Source organism: Ictidomys tridecemlineatus, chromosome 2, assembly GCF_052094955.1.
Source record: "Ictidomys tridecemlineatus isolate mIctTri1 chromosome 2, mIctTri1.hap1, whole genome shotgun sequence".
Taxonomy (NCBI): Eukaryota; Metazoa; Chordata; class Mammalia; order Rodentia; family Sciuridae; genus Ictidomys; species Ictidomys tridecemlineatus.
In genome coordinates this window covers 94369423-94382470 of record NC_135478.1, presented here as the reverse complement: position 1 = coordinate 94382470, position 13048 = coordinate 94369423, and the positions used below count along the sequence as shown (strand labels likewise).

General features: G+C 53.2%; 1 protein-coding gene across 3 annotated transcripts in view; it reads right to left on the bottom strand.

Annotated features, from left to right (window-relative positions):
• LOC101972115 (transmembrane protein 132B) overlaps positions 1-13048 on the bottom strand; it is a 318135-nt gene that overhangs the window by 158304 nt on the left and 146783 nt on the right. For all 3 annotated transcript variants that reach the window (XM_078039369.1, XM_078039371.1, XM_078039370.1), the window contains exon 3: positions 11331-11474. In XM_078039369.1, coding sequence (XP_077895495.1) covers positions 11331-11474 — 144 coding nt within the window. The remainder of the gene's footprint in view (positions 1-11330; positions 11475-13048) is intronic.

Here is a 13048-nt window from a genome sequence, read left to right as displayed (position 1 = left end):
CTCATCCAGCCCGCTCTGAATTTGTCAAGATTAAAATCAAGTCTTCAGAGGTGTCATAAAAAGAAAGGCATTGCTAAGTGTCCAAAACTCAACTCCACATGCAGGGCACATTGGGACCTTACACATAAAGGAAAGCACATCTCCCCAGGGCCCAGCTTAAGGGAGGAGAGTCTCTCATTGGATACCCTCCTTATTCTGACCAGAACCCGTCTCCTTTATCACCTACTAAGGGCCTACCCTGTCCCGAGGCACTGAGCACCATACAAGACTACCCCTCCAACCCCACAGCAAACCCAGAGTAGGCATCAGTCCCTGCCCTGTATCACAAGGGATGAGCCACCTTGGTCCCAAAGCCTGCAGATGACAAGGACTGGATGTAACCCCCGCTCTGGCCACAAAGACCTTAATTTTAAGTGACTGAAGTATTTATCTTTCTCTGCAAGAGTCCAGCAAATCACACGACCCTGGTTCATAGGTAGTATCCAAATTCGTGATCTCTGAGTATCACTGACAGGAAACCGCAGCAACTGGCTGCGTCTCTAGTCCAGACACCGCTGGCCTGTGTCCCCAGAGACAGAAACAGCCCGTGGACAGCAGATTTCACAGCCCTCTTCTCTCCTGGACACCTTCTAAACCTCCTGTCTTTTCCTCTCCTCAATATATCATGGCCCAGGCCTCTGGCAAAGCTATTGCTTTATTTCTTTTTGCCTTTGAAACAGGTAAAAGTATATTTTAAAGAGTTTCCAGGGAGAAAAACAGAATATACCTTGAAATTCTCTTCGAGGACCCAATTTCATTTCCCTAATGGCATATTTTTGTTTGTGTTTTTGTTTTGTTTTTTTTTAAATAAGGTTTAGAGGAAAATTCTTTTAAAAGTGCTATATTTGGATTTGAGTCTTTGGGGTGCTACCTGCCGGGGAAGAAACTGTCAAAGAAGAGGGTTCAGGAGGGTGAAATGCTTTGTGTTTTGCGCATCTTTTCATCTCCCCGGGAGGCTGTTCCAGAGAAGATTCTGTCTCCACGAGGGCAGCTGGGTACCTTCAAGCCCCAGGCCACACCTGCCTCTAGGACAGCCCCTTCACCTGAACAGGGTGAGTCCCCTCCTCATCCCCAGGGCTGCTCCTGGCACCCTACAGAGTGAGACCCAGGCAGGCTTCCTCACAGGCTCAGACTCACCTGATTTGCATTTAGAAAGAAACTCGTGGAAATCTAAGCCCTTTTACCAGCTCATTAAGTTCTTCATGGCATCTCCTCCCTGTGTATTTATCATAGGTACTCAGGTCTATTCCTAGTGGGTGTTCTGCACTGTTTCTTTCAACACGGAGACCTTTTGCTTGCATATCAATCACGGGACATTCTTCACTGTTAGAAACGCTCCCTCGTCCGCCTCCCCGCCCCTTCGGATACAGACATGGACACTAATGATATTAATTCAGTCCATTAATTCAGTTGATTCTTAGGGGCCATTTATCCTGTGCCAGACGATGTTGCAAGCATTTTGCATAAATAACATCCTTAAACCCCACAACCACCCTATTGGACAAGTGCAAAATCCCCCCTGTTTTAAAGTGGAGGAAGCTGAGGCAAGAGGAGTTTCAATAACTTCTTTAAGGTCACAGAGGTCATAAGGGTTGATATCAAGAAATGCTTTTATCCTAGAAGAAAAATTCTACCATGTACTTAATAATAAAAGCCAATTAGTTCCCAATCCAAGGTTGTATTTTCGGGGGAGGCCGTTAGAGACCAGAGGGGACTGGGTCAGCCAGAGCCTGGCCAAACAGCCATCAGCTCCCGTGGTCCTGGCCATCTGGGGCTCAAAATCACCAGTTTTTCAGTTTATCCAGAAATGTCCAAAATATATATTTTTTAAGTCAAATCTGATATACATTTAAATGTCGGCCCAAGTTGAAGGTTAAAAAAATAAATAAAAAGAAAACTCAACAAATCAAATAAAATTGGTTTATGGGTTGCCAATTTGACATGGAGGAAATGCCCACGGAGCCAATGGTAAGCCCTAGCCTGCATATTGAAGCAGTTCAGGGGACCTGGTGGCTAACTTAAAGTAAACATTTCTCTGTTTTGCAACTATGCAATCAAGGAGGAGATGGAGGGTACTAGTCCCTTTATTACTGGAAAATAATAAGGCCCTAATGAGTCACTCCGCATCCGAAGGCATCGAATTCATCATCATTGGTTTCGTTTTTGAAAGTGATTAAATGTCGCTTTCCTCCCCTTTACAGCAAGATCGGAGTGGCAGCCAATCCATCAGCTTCTCTCCAATATTTAACTACGGCATTTTGCATCCATTATTCCCTACTTGAGTCATTCTTTTAAAAAGAGGAATAACTTAATTCTGCCTCTTGACAGCAAAGAGATTAAGTGGCATGAGTGCTTCTCCACGAAGTTCCAACAGCAGACTCACAGTACCAACCAGAAGAGCACCCAGGACACACGAGACCACCCTTGGGGAACCCTCGTTTCCCAAAGTTAAGAGATCTTTTATCCTCAAACACAGTTTGCCAACTGATGCAACCACTTTGGGGACCAGTTTGTCAGGAGATGGAAAGTTGAAGGTGTATAAACCCACGGACAGGGTAGCTCCCTGCGTGGTCCAGACCCCAGGGCTTGGGCTGCTCCTCTGTCACCCCAAGCCCCTGGAGCTTCAGGACACGGTAGTTTCCCTCACTGCTCTGGGCTGTGATGCCCTCTATTCTGTGCTGATCTATTCCTTTCTTGGACACCTTCATTAATGGGTTGCAACCCTCCATTTAAAATTCACTGCTCACTAGAGAAACTAGTGCAGATTTTTAAGATTTCACCTACAAAAGTGGGCACTAAAATCTATAAAAGCAAAAGTTTTAAATAGCATCATCCATCGATGGAAGAAGAGGTCAGTGGTGGAATGTCCACATGTGGAGTATTACACGGCACAGGGACGGAAGAAGGAGGGAGCCCGACCAGCCACAGGGATTACTTTGGGAAGTGCCACATTGGGCAAGAGACATCGTGCAGAATGATTCTTACAGCACCATCTATTTATATAAAGTCAGAAAACATGCCAAGTACACTATCTATGGAAAGGCACCTATGCAGTAAAAGCTCATAAATATTCATAAAACCAATAAACACAAAATTCAGCATTGTGGTTAACTAAGGAGAGAGGAAGGAGAATGCGCCAGGAAGAGCTTTGGTTTTGCTTTTATTTTTAAGCTCTGCAGCAAATTGGGGGTCATATTAAACCGTGACGAAGCTGCGTGGTAAGTGGGTGTGTGTTACAATATTCTCCACATTTTTAAGTGGCTTGAAATGAATGATTCATGGGATTTAAGAAGAAAAGGAGAAGGAGCCACCTTGTCTACTTCAGAGAAAGCAAAGAGCTGGTGGCCTTGGCCCTGCACTACCCCACGTAGCCCAGACTCCGCACACTCTGGCTCAGGGGTCTCCTGGTAGTTGGCCTCTAGCAGTCAGTGTGAGTTCAGTCAGCTGTTCTGCTGCTGCAACAAAGACCTGCCCAGAGCAGGTAGAGGAAGGGAAGTTTACTAGGGGCTACAGTTTCAGAGGCCTCTGTCCACAGGCGTCCCCCCGAAGGCAGCCACCCTGGGCAGATGGAGGCAAGGCCACGGCGTCCTGTGTAAGGTGCTGTCTGAGCCTCTCTCCCACCTAGAAGCTCACAGTCAAGTTCCATCAGCTGGGCGGCTTGATTTGGAAACTGCACCCACCGGAATCACCAACCTAGCACATTCTAGAGAGGACGCTGGCTTGAAGGTCACAATCTTCCTGGTGCCCAGAGACGACACTTGCAGTGGCAGAATTCTTGCATTTTCTCTCGGGGAGATGTTTCTGAAACTCAGAGGAGAAGGTCCACCAGAGCCACGGCAGCCACAGTGCCACCTGTGGTCCTGCCACCGTCTACGGACCAGGGAGGGGACAGTGGAAGGAGAGGCAACATACGAGTCTCCCGGGCGGCCACAGCAAAGCCGAAGCTCTGGAAGCTGGAAGGTCAAGGTCAAGCATCAGCACCATCTCTCCAGAGGGCAAGAGCGGGGCTGTGCCAGCCCGATGGTCACTGGTGCTCCTCAGGGCTCCTGGGCTGATGGGTGTGCCACTCTCATCTCTGCCATGGGCTCCTCACGGGGTTCTGCCTGGGCCTGGGTCCCCATCCCCCTTGCTTTAAAGACACCAATCATATTGGAAAAGGTCCCCCTCCCTCTGATGTGACCTCAACTTAGTTACAACTGTGACAACCTCGGTTCCAGAACCTATGGCCATGTCCCCTGTGTGGCAGGAAGGACTTGCAGTGTGACTGACGGGAATCTGAGGAGGGGAGCAGGCAGCCTCAGAGGCAGAGAAGACAAGGAGCCAGGATGTCCCCAGGAGCTGCTGGAGGGGACAAGTCTGCCAACCACTGATTTTAGCCCAGAGAAACTAACTTTAGACTTCCGCCTCCCAGAAATGCAAACGAATAAATCTGCACTGTCCAAAGCCACCGTGTGGTAATCTGTCACATCAGCAACAGGAACCGGATACTCCCACCAAACGTGTGTTTGATACTCGATTTGCACAACCCCCGTCCAAGGTACACAATGCACAGAAAAGGAAAAAAGAGAGTTTCGCCAGTGACCTCGTGTGTGGCAAGAGAAAAGAGAGCTGGGCCCAGGCCGCAGACAGACACGGGACCATCGAGGTCTGCCCCAGCATTGTTCCAGCAGGACAGTCAGCTGAGACCACAGACATCCCAGATAGCCAGAGCATTTGAAGGAGGGACGATGGAAAGGTCATTCCGGAAACAAAGGCTTGGAGTGCAAGCCCGGGAGCCTCCTTGCTGAAGAGCCTGGTGCTGCCCGGGGGTCACCATCTCACTAGGCAAAGGCCCTGACCAGAGACTGGGTCCTCGCTCAACTCTGCCCTTTGAAACTAATGAAGGCAATGGTCATTTTCAAGGCCAGGTCTAAATCCTGTAATCCTACAATTTTAAAAAATAAAAATAAATTAAAAATAAAAAAACCATACTTCAAAGACCCAAGCAGAGCCGTGGGGGCTGGTTCTGAAGTTGCCTGGCAGAACCTCCCAGGGGGAGCCCACAGCACCCTCAGAAGACAGAGGGGTCTGCCCTGCGCTCCTTGGAGGAAGATAAGCACCCCAAGCAGACGACTCAGCCCTTGGCCTTGCCCTTGGCCTTGCCCTTGGTGGAGTTGACCTTTCACTCAGAAGTGCTTTTCCCATTTTTCTAGGCCAAATGTATAACTATGGAAGCTGTTTGTGGGGAGCAGATGGGGAAGAAAAATGGCCCTTACAAACGTGAAGGCTGACCAGAGCCAAGTGAGAGTGAAGTGTGCAGCACCCGAGTCCACCACCCTGGCCAGCACCCAGCCGGCCACCTCCTGCCCAGCCTATACCTCAGGGTGAGGCACCAGCTGCTGCTAAGGCCCAAATTTCTGTAAAGTATGCCAAGTGGGACATCAGCAGTGAACTTGAGAACACCTGAGCTCCCAGCGGGCCAAGGTAAGGCTCACGTCCACAGCCCGTCCCCTATTGGGGCAGCAGGCCTTGGCCGCCTTGGCCTCCTCCTAACATCAACCACAGCCAGCGAAGCCCCTCGGCCTGGCCCTCTCCTCTGGGTGGCTGCCTTACCAGGGCCGCTGCCTCGGGGACTCTGGGACACAGGTCCCCTCCCCTCTCCAGCCTGGCCCCACCCTCCTGCAAGCTCTGCTCTTCAGAGAAGCACCCTGGGCCACCCTGCCTGGACAGGAGCCTCCCGGTGACTCTGTCGCTTTCCCTGCTTGGCTCTGTTCCAGGTTTATCACCACCAGACACACAGTGTGCCCCTCTCTCTCACACTGCGCCCCGCAGGTGAACAGGATGCCAGGTACAGAGACGACCCTCAGGAGACAGGGCTCTGGGCCCCCTGGCTTGTCTCTGTGCTGCCCGGGGCCACCCACCAAGCCACTACACCTTCCTGTGGGGCCTTTGCACCTGCTCCTCCTCTGCCTAGATGGTCTTCCTCAAAGTTCTGCATGGCTAACTGTCCCCTCCCCATCTTGGAGCTGACCATACTCCCTCTCCCTGCCCAACCCTTTCTTGGAGCCTCCCACTCCCACGCCCTCCATCACATTGAGCTCTAGGACCTCCCATCTCCTTCCACAGAGCCCTAGGGAAAGGAACCAGCCCTGTGGTGTCACATCCTGAGGGCCAACACTTCCCCTGCAGCCCCAGAACCTGTGATGCAGGATGGGAGGGCCCCTCAGGGCCAGAAGCCTTCTGTCCTCATGTACCCAGTCTCTGTCACTAGCTAGTGTGTGTGGACTCGGAGCTGGGACCCAGCCCTGAGAGAAACCCAGCCCCTCTGTCCCCAGGGCTCGGAATAGCTGCAATTAGCACCAGAACCCCAAAGACAGGAGGGCACGGCTCCCCACCCCCTCCATGGGGCAGCCCAACTGGGCAAGCCAAATCAAGTGTCCCTTCCAAAGACACGGGTCCCTTTTCGCCCAGGAGGGAACCACTCCTGGGTGTGCTTCCTCTCGTCTCCTGCAAAGGGGCGGGCAGCACTGGCAGAGTCTGAGCCCACGGAGAGCTACCAGGCCCAGAGGACCTTCTGCAGGACACTGGAGGGCGGGGCAGAGGCAGCCACTCAGAGGCTGTTCCTATCAGAGATGGCACCAGGTCTGGGACAGGTCTCATGGTTGTGTGACAGACTTAGCTCATGGCACACACATCCTGATGGCATGAGAGGGTGACATCACGACACGCCAACAGTGCAGACAATCAGTGTCAAAGGGATAAACAGACACATGGACAATGGGAAGCAATGACTTAAGGAGAGGCAACAGCACAGCCGTCCTGTGGCCCAGTGTCATTGACCACCCGGGAGGTGGCCGAGGGCTTCACAGAACCACTCAGCTGCAGACCTGTGGGGACAGACCCCGGTTTCCCCAGTTCCACTTCTGCCTAAGAAAGGGAACCATGAGAGTCAACCCCTGTGGCGGAAGTGACATCTACCCTGGGGATAAAGGTCACATGGGACTCCCAGGTGCGGGGACCTCAGAGGGGCTCTGCTCTGCTCTTTCACAAAGACCTGACCATGCAGGAGACCAGCCCAGCTTGCGAAGGCCCAGCTGTCCGTCACCTGGAACAATGTCACCAACATCTGGAATTCAGGGAGGCCCCCAAACCCCACCCAAGCGCTGACCTGAGGCCTCGCTCCTCTTTGCCCCACTGGCCTCTCTTTCTGAGAATTACGAGACAACGGGGAACTCATGTTCCCTCTAGAGCACCCAGGAACCGGCAGCTGGCGAAGCTGAGCGAGTGAGCCTAACGTGCAGATGGACATTGTTTGCACACACAGGTGAGCACGTCTACATGCATCCACTACCCAAAGGTCAGCAATGGCCACTGCTGATCATGGGCTGGGGTGACTTGAGACTCCCCATTCTACTTGGCTGTGTTTTTTAGGTTTTCCATGATCGCACACTGGTTGCATTTGGCCTAAGAGCTCTTCTGTTACTCACTCCTGCAGAAACCCACCAGCTGCTGCCCCCCCCCTTAGGAAAAGAGGGAGTGTTTGAAAGCGCTTTGTTTTTTCTTTTCTTCTGAGATCTGATCCTTTGGGGGTAGGAGAAGGGTCCTGCTCTCACAGGAGAACTCCGCTGACATTTCTAGAGAAATTAAAACAAACCTCCTGAGACGGGGCACCTGAGGCAGGTGCTCCCAAGACCCACCCATTTGGTTCTTGAAATCTGGTGTGGACTTCTGTGGTGATGCTGCTCCGAGATGGCCAAATGCTCCCATGGAGATGGCCAAGTGCTCCCATGGAGATGACCAAGTGCTCCCATGGAGATGGCCAAGTGCTCCCATGGCAATCGCCCCTGTGAACTTGAGCCTGTGTTTCTAGATCCACCGCCTTCAAACCCCAGCATCGCTAAGCACGAAATACTTCACCTGCTTCTGGTGCTTCATGTCCACGCCCCCACAGTGCTCAGCCGGCCACTTGGGAGCGTCTCTCTGAAGGACCCGTGCCTGTGACCCCTGGGTCCAAGAGTTCTGCGCTTAGACTGCAGAGGTTCTGACTGCATCCAGGAGGCCGCAGCCCAGATCCATCAGGGGACTTGACAAGTCCCCAAGCTGCAGTGACAAAGGTCACAGACCTGATGGCCTGCAGCAACAGACGCATTCTTCCAAAGTCAGATGCCTGCAGGGCCATGCTCCCTCCCAGGGCTCCAGGGGACAATCTGGTCTTGCCTGCTCCAGCTGGTGGTGGCTCCAGGTGCTCCTCAGCTTCCTAGCCTGTGACCGAATCCGCTGTCTCTGCACCTCCCTGTGTCTCCTGGGGGCTCAGGACCCACCTTATAGCCCACGTCAGCCACCTCTGCAAATGCCCTTCAAACAAGATCAGGCTCACGTGTTCCAGAGGTGAGAATGTGGCCGTGTCTTTGGAGGGGCCTCTGTAGCCTGGTCCCCGTGCTAGATGGCCACTGGCACTGTGGGCATTGCTGCTGCTGAGCGGTCCATCCAGTGGGATAGAGAGCTGTGGGATGGGGACACGCGAAGGGGCCCCTGGATGTGCATCTGCAGAGCCTTGGCCAATGGTCAAGGCAGGCCCCGGGGTCAACGGCTTTGGCCAATACTGGCTCTGGCACCTTGAGGGTCGCTGAACTGGGCCTCGACTCATATCCGCCAAGTGGGAATAAGGACAGGGTCCACTTCAGACTCTCAGGTTTCTAATTTTTGAAATGTTGTTCTCCCAAAAGATTTTTAAAATGATGCCTGGCTCCCGATATGTTTTTTGTTTATTTATATAATATAAAACATATGATTATAAAATGTATGATTTTATGTGTGTGTGTGTCTATACGTGTGTGGGGGATTTTTCAACAAAATCTTTACATAAAATAAGGGAGGGAGGACAGAGTCCCACAAGATTGTCCTGAAGACAGCCCAACCTTCCATGTGACTTCACTTCTCAGTGACCCTGGAACAGAGGGAGAGGAGAAGCTCAAACAAACGTCGGTGAGGGGGCAGTGTGACCTGGTGAGGACCACTGACAGCTGCCCCTTTTCCCAGCTCGGGTGTGAACTGTAAGGCCACCAGGAGACTCGGCCGGATTCCTGCCCCGTGACCCATGACGCAGTGGCTGTCCTGATCAGTGCTCTGCTTTGATTCCATGGCCAGTGGTTAAATATCACCAAAAAGCACTGGGTCCATCAAAGTGACTGACAGGGTGGCCCTCCCCTGCTCATCAGTGATTGCCCCACTTTGGATCTGGGCTGGTGCTGATGGAGTGGGGGCTTTGGGGACCTCAGAGGAGGCTCTAGGTCACCGGGTGTGGCCTTGAGGGAGGCAGCATGAAGCCAGCTCCCTCCCCTTCCTCCCTCTTTCAGGCCAGGGGTGGGTGGATACCTGCTCTGCCACGGGGCACTGCCTCACCACAAGCCAAAACCTTGGCCACGGTCTGAGTCCTGCTGGCCCCGAAGTCTCAAGCATTTGTTCCAGTGATGGAAACCAGGGGACTGTCACCATGTCTGGAGCAGAGCAGCAAAGACCCCAGAGGCATGGATTCCAGATTTCCCAACGTGGTCGCACATCCCAATGCGTGTTGGCTTTGAGCTCGGCTGCAACCTGAGCAGGGCGCCAGCCCGGGGCAACGGGGCCTGCCCTCTGCAGGAAGCCTGGGCTTTGTGTCCCTGTTCCCTGTGGACGGCAGAGCCGCCCTCTGCCAGACTACAGTGCTTAGAAGAGGAGGGCTCTGTCCTGTGGCTCCTGGTGGCTCAGCTCCTGAGCTCTGGGTCCTGACAGTCAGACAAGGTAGGGAAGCACTCGTCCCCACTGGCCGGTGGCACGTGGCTTCCTTGCAGAGAGCCATTCCCTCCATCTCATTCCCTTGGCTTCAGCTTATCTGTTCCGAACATTTTCAAATTTGCTTATTTTTCTAATCTTTTCTCCCCTCTTTTGGCAACACTACCCTTTATCTCTGGTTTCATCTCTATTACTCACACTGCCTCACAAGGCGTCTTCATTAAAATATTTTAAATTAAGACCTGCACTGCCCCCCCACAGCACAGCAGGGCTCCCCACACGACACAGTCTAGTTCTTATCACAGAATTTCAGGCCGTTTGTACATTATATTCTGTTAAAGTCTCAGTGCCACTCAAGGCTGTCACAACCTACGCGGGATGCTGCGCGGGCTATAGTCACATATTCACTGTTCACAGAAAGCTCCGTCCAGGGCCGTGTTTCATACCTCATTTGATATCAGAGACCAACAAAAGGCACAAAAAGAAGCAATTATTTATTTAAATTATGAAATGGATTCTAGGGGGATATTAGATAAGCATAAATTGTCACACCACAGCCAGGATCCTTGCCCTTCCGCAGCCAGCGGAGGTCAGGCTGTCCCTGTGAGCAGGGGCAGGGCCAGGAGCTGTCAATCACGCAGCTCCTCTCAGTCTGCTAAGAAGTGCGGTCTGCTCTCAGGAAACAGCACAGTGGCCGCCACTCCTGTGCCTGTGGACCTCAAAGTGTCTAAAGGTCAGAGAAGAAAGGAAAGAAAACAGGTGGTGGCAATGCAGGGTGGCAGGGAGGTGCCCGAGGGGCTCATGAGCCCAGCTGAGGAGCTGGCACCTCACCCAGGTGAGGCCTGAGCCGCGGGGGTCACAATCAGGTAGGCTGCACACCTGGTCAGTTATTAACCTGAAAAACCACCAGAGACGCGTGTTCCTCACACGGGAGGGGGCAGGAGCCGTGACAGCAGGAAAGGGGTCCTGCCACCCACCAGGGGTCCCAATGCAAAACCATCAGCAAGGACCTCTCTGCTGCCCAGGTGAGTGCAGCCTGCCTACCTGAGGCTGGCGCCCCAGCTGGAGAAGAGAGGCTGCTGGCTGGCAGCGCCAGTGACCAGCTTAAGACCAAAGCCATGCGCCAGTGCACGGTGTGTCATCAGCAAAATGACTCTCTTTAGGTAATCAGGAACAATGGCCCAACGCTGGAGCCGCCTCAGGCTGCTCATAGACGCCCACTTTCCTCTAGCCCTGACATCAGTGCTGCTTTCCCACGACATCTCTGACCCCTGGTCACAGATAACAACAATGGTGACCTCAGACTAACACCACACTCCGCACTGTGACAATTTGAACTTGGTGGCTCTGGGGACCGTCCACCTCATTAGGCTTTTGAGCATGAAAAGCAAGAGGACCAAGCTCGGCCGAGGCGCCCATCAGAAGCCGGCTGCTGGACTGGAGGAGCCACATTTGTCTGGATGCCATGTCCCTCCCTGGGTTCCCCACGGTCCCCAGCCCCCACCCCCCGTGGTGCTGGGCCTCGGGCCTCTCGCACTCACCTGCCCTGGGTGTCCGGGTGGCCCACGCAGGCCAGGGTGGCCGTCGTCTGGGTGCTGCCGTGGTCCACCTCCTCCTGCACCGCCCACTGGTCCTCGTTGCTGATTCTCACGGCCGTGATCTTCACACCAGCTGCCGCCTTAATTCTGTGAGGTGGGAAACGACACGACACGTATGAGAAACCATCCCGCGATTCTGCAGGCCACCACGCCCAGGCCCGTCGCAGGACAGTGTGGGCAGTACTGTCCTCTGCCCAGGAGACAGGAGGAGCACTGTGAGTGGCTCTCCTTGGAAAACGAAGTGTCCTGTTACTTTTATAAGTGCCTTCCTGCCACCAGGATTGACGGGGTGTGACAGGCACATGGGGGAGGTGGATGGACTCTGCCCCTCACCTGTAGGTGGGGAGGAGTTGCCGTGGGCTGGGGAAGGCCAGGCGCTATCCCGTCAGGGACCCAGAAGGCCACTGCACTGGGCACACCATGATGGGAAATGGCCAGCACTGGACTCTCGGGCACTGAGCAAACTCCATGCTCAGCAGGAGGATGGGCAGGTCCTGCCTGGCACCCCAGGTGTGTGCTCAGTCCACCAGCAAGAACCCAGGCCCAGGGGCTGAGGGAAGGGGAGAGTCCACAGCCTGGGCTGTCTTTCCCACGTCCCCACCCCTGACTGACCCTCGTGGCACTGCTGATGGGACCTGCTCCTGTGTAGCAGTGGGGACTCCAGGAGCAGCCCTGGGAGCCGCCCAGATGCATGGACAGGTCTGGAGAGCCGTCAGGATGCAGGCACACCAACTGGGCATGGAGGCCAGCGGTGCCTGGCCATGTGGCTGACCCCTGCTTCCCAGAGACCTGAGACCCCAGGGAAATGCCCAGCGAGGCTCTCTCAGGCTTTCCCATGATCACACAAAAGGAATGCCAAAGGCAGAGACAGCCCACGTGCAGGAGTCAGGGGAATGCTGGGACCTGGGGAGCCAAGATCCCTCAAGATTAATCATCAGACCACACACCGTCTAAGGTGCTGCTGGTTACAGTAAGATGAGCAAAAGCGAAAAGACAACAGACAAGGATGGGAGGAATTACCTACAGATCATCTGTCTGATAAGGTCTACTATCCAGAATATGCAAAGAGCTCTTACAAATCAACAACAAAAAGACAAATCACACAATTACAATATAGGCAAAGGTCTTGACTAGACAGTTCTCCAAAGAAGATATACAGATGGCCAACATGTGCACGAGATGGTGCTCAGCCTCATTAGTCACTGGGAAATGCAAATCAAGACCACTGTGAGGCACCACTCCATGCTCACTCACTGGCTACAATACGACAAAAAAGAGTCGGCAGGACATGGAAAAATCGGGTCTTCACGCAATGCTAGTGGGGATGTAAAGGGCGCAGCTGCTCTGGAAATGGTTTGCCAATTTCTCGAAAGGTTAACCTAGAATCACTCTGGGACCCACATATGCTTTTCCTCGTGTGGAAACTAGAAAGCAAAAAGGAGAAAAAAAATCTAAGAGGGTCTCATGAAAATAGATGAGACACAGGAAGAGGAGGGGACAGGGGGGTGGGGAGGGCAAGGGCAGGTGCTGGGGAAGGAGTTGACCAAATGGTGTTTGCGTACTTACAGACACCTGGCAAGAGAGCCCCTAATATGTCTAACAACAACTTTTTAAAAAATGGCTGCAGGCCCCAGCAATCCAACTCCTAGGCTGATGCTCCA